The sequence below is a fragment of the Falco cherrug genome, chromosome 10 (assembly GCF_023634085.1).
Source record: "Falco cherrug isolate bFalChe1 chromosome 10, bFalChe1.pri, whole genome shotgun sequence".
NCBI lineage: Eukaryota > Metazoa > Chordata > Aves > Falconiformes > Falconidae > Falco > Falco cherrug.
The window spans coordinates 2335602-2344846 of record NC_073706.1 but is presented as its reverse complement, the minus strand read 5'-3'; the positions used below and the strand labels follow the sequence as shown (position 1 = coordinate 2344846).

The following is a 9245-nucleotide window of genomic DNA, read 5'->3' as shown; positions in this document are numbered from 1 at the left end:
ATCAGACTAAAATGGAGGCAGGTCCTAGAGAAACGTTCAGAGGAGGGCCTGTGGCAGTGGGGACTGAGGATCACCTTGCCAGGGAGCATGGGAAGGGGCTTGGGTGGTGGCAGGGCTCTGTGCCGGATCAGAGCAAAGCCTGGGGGGGGGGGGCTTTCCACACTCCTGTGCTGCTAAAATCCACACTGGGTCAGTACTGGGATGCCTGGGGTCAGCATGCGTTTCAGCATGGGAAGGAGCAGCAGGAAAGTGAGGGTGAAGTCCAGGGCAAAACTGCTGGCAGCAGGAGGCAGTGGGTGCCCCCATCTCCTTCCATGGGTGCTTCCAAAGTGCACCCCAAGAGCCACTGGCAGGGTAGGGCGGCACAGCCCTGGGTGGGATACCAGGGCTCTGCCCTGCTCCCCTGGTTGGGGGGGGGCACAGGACTACAACTGGGCATGAATGAAACCGAAGCACTCACTTACTGGGGTTTCATGAAACAGGATGCTGCGCTTCACCTCCATGGGTTTCTCCCTTGTGGAAGAAACTTGAGCAGGTTTTGGAAGTGGAAATATTGAAGCATGGGGTGGGATGCAAAAGCAAGGCAGGCAGCACTGGCAGGGGCACAGCATCCCAGGCCAGACGTACCACAGGAGCCTATAGAGACCCCAAAACCTGCCTGGACTTTCCAAGGGGATTAGATTAAAGGTATAAATTCTGGCAAACTTCATGCTGTGTCAGCATCTAACGCTGATCCCCTCTGCCAGCCACAGCCTGTCCCAGAGCTCACCCCACTGCTGGGCTCCCTTGACTCCTTCGAGTCCAAACCTTGCAGCGTGGGGACAGGAGACCCCATGGCTGCCTGGGCTCAGCACCATGTCCACATCCGCCCGCTCATTGCAGCCTTTGCCAGTGCCAGTGCAGCCGTCACCGCAGCCTGATTGCACCCTGCACCCCAGCGCTGGAAGGGCACGGTCCCTGCAGGTGGCTGCTGGGGAGTGGGAGGTGGGAGCTAACGGGAGTCAGGGACCCATGGGGCTTGCAGGATGCATGCAGGGTGCCCATCTCTTCACCCAAAGAAGAAAAGCATTGGTGATGCAGATCGCTCAGAGAACCAGGCAGCGCTGGGGGCCGCTTCTCAAAACCGCCATGTGCTCTACAGAATCGAGAGCCCCTGCACAAGCTATCATCAGCTCTTGCTCCAGCGACTCGAAATAGCAGGAGGGAAGCCCTTCAGCTGCATCGTGAATCATCCCTGGGAGGCAGAGTGGTTATTTTTACGGTGCTCTGCCTTGCGTGGAGCTGCCAACACGTTCCCCCAGAGATGGGCTGCACTGCCGCAGCAGGGGACAAGGTGCTGCCCCTGCCCAGGGGGCTGCTTTCATGGGGATGGGGATTCCCAAGGGCCCATCATCCTATGGGGCTCCCTATTAGGGGAATGTGATGGCGAATGCCATCAGAGAGGTTTGCCTGTGCTCGGGGGAAAAGGGAAAATCTGTGCTGCTACTGGGGGTTAGCTCGCTTGGGGGGACAGCCCTGCAGAGCTCAGGACGTTGGCACGAGCCCTCTCCCTGCTCCCTGCGCCTGCTGGCTCCCATGAAAGCCAGTGGCCACCTCCCCCTCTCCAGGGTCTCACCGCCTTGGGCAGCATTGCACACCATCACCCTCCACCAAAACGAAACTAAAAGGGGGAGAGGATGTACTGGCATACGGCTGGGCTGGGCACCCTGCTGTAAATTATAAAAGCTTCAACACCTCTGTCACCTCAGGTGACAAACATTGATCTTTTAAAGGAGGCAGCAGGCAGGGGACCGGGGGCCATGCCCACCCACCCTGGTCTCCCATCCTCTTCTCCCTGGCTCTGTGGGGCAGAAGCCCCAAGGACCAGAGCAGCAGGGAGCTTTTTCAGTTTGTCTGAAAAATTAAATGGGGTGACAGTGTGACAGCAAGCCACTGGCTCATCCCACTCAAACACAGGGGACAGACAGGCTGCGTGTGCCACTGGGTTTTGGGACGGTCAGTCCCAGGGGGCTGCAGGGAGGGGAGCGGGGACTTGGCACCACAGACAGGGCTGAGCCGTGGGGTTTGCCACCCTACACTGGCACACCGCTATCCACGCGTGTCCTGCAGTAAGAACAAGCCTGTGACAGCACAACGAGCTGGGGAACCGTGCTCGGCTGTGGAGATGGAGGCATGAGGATGGAGGCAGGAGGCTAGGCAGCAGTGATGGGCTCACTGTCCACCCCAGCAGATGCCAGCAGCCAGAACCCCAGCTCCTGTTCCCTAAAAAAGCTGGCGCAGGAGCAACATGATGGAGGGTGAAATATTTATCAGGCTGTTTAAAGAAGAATCAGGCAGGCAGCTGGGCAGAGGAGGGGAGGGAAGCACACAGACACGGGAAGTGGCATGTCCCCACCTGCCACTGGGGTGGGGGCATGGCCCCACTCCAGGTGGCCAGGGGACCCCCACAGTCTTCAAGCAGCCCTCCTGGAGCGTTCCCGATGTTCCTCACTCCCCAGGAAGGGGACAGTGTGCCACAGAGCAGGTTGAGGCTTTCAGGGTCAGCCAGCTCGTCCCCAGCTCACCTAGACACAGGGACCTCCAACTCTGGGCCACAAGCTGGTGCCAGCAGCTGCCTTCAGGCAGGACCAATGTGCTGGGACAAACAAGGAAGCTGGGAAGTCCCTGGGAGCCTGCTGGTGCTGTGGCTGCACGGGCTGGTTTCACATCGGCCCCATTCTGCCTTCCTCCTCCCTGCACAGCAGCTGCAGCTGTGGGTGCCCCCGTGCAAACGCTGCCCCAAAACAGGGGGGAAGGCAGGGGAGGGGGCCAGGCAGGAGAGTTGCTGAGTGGGGGCAGGGGCTGCTGGAGAACGTGGTTACCAAAAGGAGAAGCGATCTCCATCCAGACCCATGGCCCTGTCCACAGGGGCACAGACTTTTCAGAGGAGCAGAGGGTGGCAGGACCAGGCCCAGCTCCCATCCCACACCTTGGAGAGTGTGGAGCTGCAGGGGAGAAAAAAAACCAACCCAGGGACCAAAGCCCTTCCCGCACCCCCAGGCAATGACACACCTGCTGTGCATTTCAAGCTCAAAATGGACCCCCCCCCCGTCCAAATAACCCAAACCCCCTTGGTTTCACAGGTTGAGGTCCCCACCACCCCAGTGTCCCCCAGTACGCAGCCCTGCACTGATGGCCAGAGTCAGTAGAAACCTTTATTAAACACGAAGCTCAGAGGAACACAAGCTTGTTAAAAGGCAGTAAAAGTGAAAGTGCGTCTCCAGCCTGGCCCCAGGGAGCCCTGGGAGCCCCCCCCCCCCCCGCCCCCCAGCCTCAGTGGGCCAGAGAGGGGGAGACAAAGCTGAAAGGCTGAATGGCTGCATGGGGAGGGGAATAAAAGCCTGGAGACAGCACTGGGACCTTGCCTGCAGAAATGCATCCCCCCCACCCCGGCCACCTCTGCACCCCCCGGCGGGGGCACGCACACACACGGTACCGGGGCCAGCAGCCCCAGCCCCGCTCCCGCAGCTACCTGCCACCACAGTGGCCTCCCTGGCAGCCCCATTGCGGCCACCAGCAAAGCCAGGACGTGCTGGTGAGCCCCTGGTGGGACCCTTTATGTCCCGCCCCACCAGCATCGTCCCCCAACTCCATCCTGCCCCCCCTGTGTCCCAGGAGAGCTCCCACATGCCATAAATAATAAATAAATACCCAACGCTCAGCTGGGCTGCGGGCAGCCCCCCACACAGAGGTTGACAGCCCTTACCCAGCACCCCCCCTGCAACTCCACCACCCCCTTCCCAACACAACAAAACCTCTTGGCACTCCCACTCTGCTGCATGGCCCACCCCCCCCAAAAAAACACCCATGGAAATTAAACGCTGTCCCCAGGGGACAATAATAAATTAACCACATCTATACACAGGACTGCTTAAAGCTCTGTAACGGGCACCTGGGGGGGAGCGGCTCTAACCTGGGCAGCCCCCTCCCCGATCAAGGCCCTGCAGGGGGTCCCTTGAGATAGGACCACCACCTTAGCATCCCCTTTGTGAGGCTGGAGCTGGGGATGCTGCCGTCCCCCACCCGGGCTGGGGGGGCTGGAGGCGTAAGAAGAAAATATTGCAAAAAGGGATGGGGAGAAGAGCTGCGGGTGGTGCAGCAGGAGGGGCTGCCTGCCCTGCCCACGAGGGCAGGAGCCCAGGGGTGCCCCCACTCCCGCCTGGCAGCTCCCCTGCGAGCACCCAGGCAGAGCCTCAGAAGTCCAAGGGCGTGAAGTCCCCAAAGTCGCAGTCAAAAAGCTCACTGATGCCCTCACCCTCCTCCAGGCCAAAGTGGTAGTCCTGTGCCTGTGGCGGTGACAGGTTGATGAACTCGTCCGCCAGAAAACCTGAAAAATCCTCCCTGCTCTGCTCCAGGAGGGCGTCCATGGAGGCCAGCGGTGAAAGGCTCACCTCCTCTGCTGGGCACTTGCTGGGCAGTGTGCTCGTCCCCGGCAGCAGTGTTTCTGTGGGGATGGGAAGCAGCTATAAATCCAATACTTGCCAAAAAACCCAAAAAAGCAGGCTTTGGCTACGCAGAACCTGCCTTCCCACCTCCGTCTTGCTGAGGTGCCCAAGCAACACCCTAGCACCTTGCTCGTGCCAACAGCAGAGGAGCTCACGGCTGCAAACACAGCAAGAGCCCCCCACGGCAGAGCCACTGTACCATCACCTCCATCCCCAGTCCCCAGCTCCTTGCTGCCCCCAGCCCCAGCTGCCCACCTTGCTCTCCAGGCAGCAGCGGCATGTTCACATCCTGGGCGGAATGCAGGAGCGGGGAGGCTCTGGGCTGTGAATGGCTGGGAGACGACTCCTCTGCAGGGGCTTTGAAGGGGCTCTTGACAGGGCTACAGACCCCCGAGCTGTCCTCAGGGCAGAGGAAGACATCGATGGGGCCCTGAGTGCTTCGCACAGACACCTGGAAAGCCTAGGGAAAGGAGAGGAGTGAGATGAGGAGGCAGAAGGATGCCCAGGGAGCCTGAGCTGGGCTTTGCTGCAGGCTGTGCAGACATGGGGAGCAGAGGGTGGCCCCAGCTCACCTCCGTCGGGTCGGAGACCTGCAGCTGAGTCTCCGGGGGGGCTTTGATAACCATCACCATCTGCTCCGAGGGGTCCACAATGCTGCGGAGATCCTGGCAGGTCACATAGGCTGCGGTGTGGTGGGTCAAGGAACAGACAAGGGGATGGTTTCATGCAGCAGCAGGGTGGGCTGTGAAACACCCTGCCTGCAATGTGGTCAGGCTCACCCTGGGGCTCGACCGTGTGGTCCCCCCCCAGCCAGCCCCATCCCAGCCCCACACCAAAGGATATTGCTGGTTGGCAGGGTCCTCAGTAAGCAGGCGCAGCTGCACTGTGCACGTCTGGATGAGGTCATCCAGCTGCCGCTCGGCCGCCTGCAGCTCCCGCAGCTCCTTCTCCAGCAGCCGGTGCCGGCCAGGGGCCCCCACAGTGGCCTGGCTACCCCTAGGGAGCACCGTGGCCATCAGGAGCCAAACTCCATCGCTCCTTCTGCCCCACACCATGACTGTCCCCATGCACTGTCCCTGCCTGTGCCAGGCTAAATCCCACCCCATACCCAGGGAATCACCCTTGTATGGATTTCCCAAGTAGGGCACAGCCCTGCGGTCCCTCCCTGAGCCTGGATGTAGCCCTCCATTGTCCAGACTGGCTTGGAGAGCCCAAGGGGGACTTGCAGCCAACAGAAATACCAACACTACTCAGGAGCCACCTGCAATTGAGCACAACCCTTGTCCAGGGTTGTGGACCACATGAAGGGGGAGCCATCACTCAACCCCTGAGCAGATGCTCCAGTGACACCACTCTGAGCTTCTCCATCCCAGCAAGACCCTGCTTCACCCTGAGCCTGGCCCTCTCCCATCCCAGGGGACAGGCAGGCACAGCCCCACAAGCCCAGCCCATGGACGTACAGCCACTGGATGTTGTTCTTGGACTTCTTGGTGATGAGCTGGATGCCCTCCAAGACGTTGGTGATGTCGTAGATGCGCCTCTTCTGCACTTTCAGGACCTCGGCTGCCCAGTTGAGGTCCACCACACCATCAGGCGACTGGCTTAACAGCTCCAGGAAGCGCTTGGTGGTAAGGTTCAGTGAGGTTTCGTAGCGAGACTTCTCCCCAGGAGACTTTACCCCTGCCAGCCACCAAAGACAAGTGCAATTTACCCACAAGAGGAACCCAGTGCTGGAGCTGAGAGGTCCCAAAACACCCTGCCACACTTGCAGATGGCTCATGGACTGGCACCCCAAAACCCATCTGCTCTCTCAGGGCAACAAGGTGAGCTCCCCACATCCTCCACAGGAAGGATGCCGCAGGACCTGGCAGGCTCCAACACCCATGCTCAGTTGTGACTGCAAGCTCGATTGTGACACCCAGGTTCCATACAGGGCTCAGCGGGGAGGTGATGGAGGTCCAACCTGGGATGCTATACTGACACCATGCCAGCTGCTGCAGCTCCATCCCGTGGGAAGGGATGGAGCCAGTGTGGTGCCCAGCAGACAGACAGGCCAACTGTGCCAACAGCCCAGGGGACAGCAGCACGGGCTGGAGAGAGCAGCCAGAAGTCCAGCCCCAGAAACAGCCTCCCCAAACCAACACTAAGGGACAAGGAGAAGCTGCCAGGGACGAGCCCGAAGGTGCAGGCCAGCCTGTGGGCAGCAGAGTGGGGCTGCCAGACCCCCTGCTCTGGGCTGGGCTGGCTGTGGGGGGCCAGGGGGAGCAGCGCTGGTACCTTTAGCAGGGTTCCTGGCCTTGCCCCGGCCCACTGGCAGGCTCTCTGCTATGTACTGGTGATCCGTCTCCAAATTCAGCTTCCTCTTCACCTGCAAGGGATGGGGCTCATCAGAAGGACAGCCCCTGCCATGGCCCCACTGCCTCCCCAGCACTGCCCACGAGGGATCCCCCCAGGGGGCACAGCACCATGGGGTACGGAAGCCCCTGCTCCTGGCAGGAACGGGTCGATGGGAGCAGCTCCCCAGCTGCCACCCAAGCCAGCGGGGACAGGGGACTGGCCCAGCCACGGGGGGGCCCTGCCACGCTGCGGGGAGCGCCCTAAAGCAGGCGTGGGCCGCAGGAAGGGGCGGCGAAGCATGGCCCAGCGCCCGGGCGTGCGGCTTCCGGAGCGGGGCTGTGCGCGGCAGGTGTGCTGCGTGGCACGGCACAGCACGGCACAGCCTAGCAGGGTACAGCAGGTCACGGCACAGCACGGTGCAGAGCAGGGAGCAGCACAGCACGGCGTGGCACAGTATATAGCCTGGCCCAGTGTACAGCGCAGCTCAGCATGGCACGGCTCGATACATATATAGCCCGGCCCTGTATTGCACGGCTCGATACACACAGCCCAGGCCGGTGTATAGCGCGGCCCTGTATTGCACGGCTCGATATATATAGCCCGGCCCCACCGGCCCCCGCAGGGTCCTCGGCTCCGCAGCCCCCGCCCCCGCGCCGCCCCCTCCCCGTCCCGCTCCCGGGGCTTTACCGGCGGGCGGCCCAGCGTAGGCCGTCTCGGCGCGGCACCGGGCCGGGCGGGCTGCGGCGTGGCGAAGAGCAGGAGGTCAGCGTCGTTGTTGCCTCCCCCCGCGGGCTCTTCAGCGGCGGAGACGATAAGGAGGTGCGGAGAGGCGCTGCCCAGCAGCGCCGCCAGCCCCGCCGCACCGCCCGCCGCCGCCGCCATGGCTCACATGGCCGCCGGGGCGGCGGGCGGTGCGCCGGGCAGGGCGCGGGCAGGAGCGCGGCCCATGCCGGGTGCGGGGGCCGCTCCGCTCCGCTGGGTTCCGCGCCCGCCGCCGTATTGTTCGGCGCGCCAGCCCCGCCGCGCCTTTGCGCGCCAAATCCTTTTTGCCGCGAAAGCGGCGCGAGCCTCCCCGCCACCCGCCCATTGGCTGCGCCCTCCGCCGGGCGCCGAGGCGGGGCAATGGAAGCATCTTCCTATTGGTTACCGCCGCCGAAACGGCGGGCGGTGCCGCTAGTTTATTGGCCCGCGGGTGGCGGCGTATGACGCTCTGACAGGCGGCCAATCGCGGGGCGGCTCGGGGACGCGGCGTGGGTGCGGAGCGCGGCGGAGAACGGGGCGGTGTGGCTGGCGGAGAGGCGGCGGTCGCTGCCGTCCTTCCCCCCCCCCCCCCCCGCCGCCGCCCCCGGCATTCCCTCCCCGGGTTATGCCTTGCCCACCCGTGTTTTATTATAAGCCTGGGGAAAAGCTGCCCACGCCACAGCGGCGTGCATGGACGGCTCCGGGTCTTGTCCCGGCGGGGTGACGGGCTTCCAGCTCCGGGCGGAGCTGCTATCTGGGCGGCGGAGGAGGACACAAACCCACGAGCAAAGTTCATATCCCGCCCACTCCGCCCGCCCGTGAGGCCCGGATGAGGCACTGGTAGAGAAAAGGGTGGTTATGGGGGCTGTGGGATGTCTCGGCTGAGCCCCTTCCCCTGGGGGCAATGGTAGCCCCATTCTTGTGCCCCTGGCCATGCCCCTTCCCCAGGGGGAGATGGTAACCCCAGCCTCACACCCCCAGCCTTGCCCCTTGCCCAGGGGGGCCATGGTAACCCCAGCTTTGCACCCCTGGATCAGCCCCTTGCCCAGGGGGGCCATGGTAACCCCAGCCTTGCCCAGGTTTGTAGCATCCCCTTGCCGCAGCCCTGCAGCAATGCCCTGCTTGTCAAGAACTGGTGAGCATCAAGGGGTGCTCAGCTGTGCTGGGGTGCAGCCTTCAAGTGGGAGGTCTGCTGTGCTGTGGGGCAACAGTCTGCGTCTGTATAACTGATGGAGGGATGAAGGGATGAGGCCAGGGTTGTCCCGTCTTGTTGCAAAACAGCCCTGAGACAGTGGACAAGGCTGTTGGGCAAGTTTTGAGGGTTTGGGCTCTGATACTGCTTGAGGGGTCCAGCTCACACAAAGACTGGGATGCTGCAATGTGCTCTGTCTGTTTCCTGGATGATTCATGGCATTTTGTGTTTCCAAACACGGAACAGCTGTGGATCTCTGCAGCTTCTTCAGCACTAGTTGATAACTCCTTGCAGGGCAGCACAGAGAAAAAGCTCTGCTGGAAGCAAAATCTGCACTTGACCATGCCGGCAGCTCTCTCTGGCAGTGGGACTGCACAGACAGGGGCAAGGCAGGGGCAGAGGAGATGGCAGCTGGAGCTGGGAGTGGCCCCACCACACCAAGAGAGATGATAGTCTACTCATGAGACATGGCACAGGCGGCTCCCACCATC

At 62.4% G+C, this 9245-nt stretch overlaps 1 protein-coding gene across 2 annotated transcripts; it reads right to left on the bottom strand.

Annotated features, from left to right (window-relative positions):
* Positions 1-3176: 3176 nt before the first annotated feature.
* E2F1 (E2F transcription factor 1) lies at positions 3177-7907 on the bottom strand. 2 transcript variants are annotated; one of them, XM_055722956.1, is made up of 7 exons: positions 7509-7907; positions 6762-6852; positions 5945-6164; positions 5328-5480; positions 5057-5171; positions 4740-4944; positions 3177-4483 (listed from the first exon to the last, which is right to left on the bottom strand). In XM_055722956.1, exons 1-7 carry the CDS (start codon positions 7701-7703, stop codon positions 4233-4235), a joined length of 1230 nt encoding a protein of 409 aa, XP_055578931.1. In that variant the 5' UTR covers positions 7704-7907; the 3' UTR covers positions 3177-4232. The 2 variants fall into 2 exon arrangements, with proteins under 2 accessions (XP_055578931.1, XP_027667833.1); XM_027812032.2 differs by lacking the exon at positions 7509-7907 and adding an exon at positions 6950-7124.
* Between the last annotated feature and the right edge of the window lie 1338 nt (positions 7908-9245).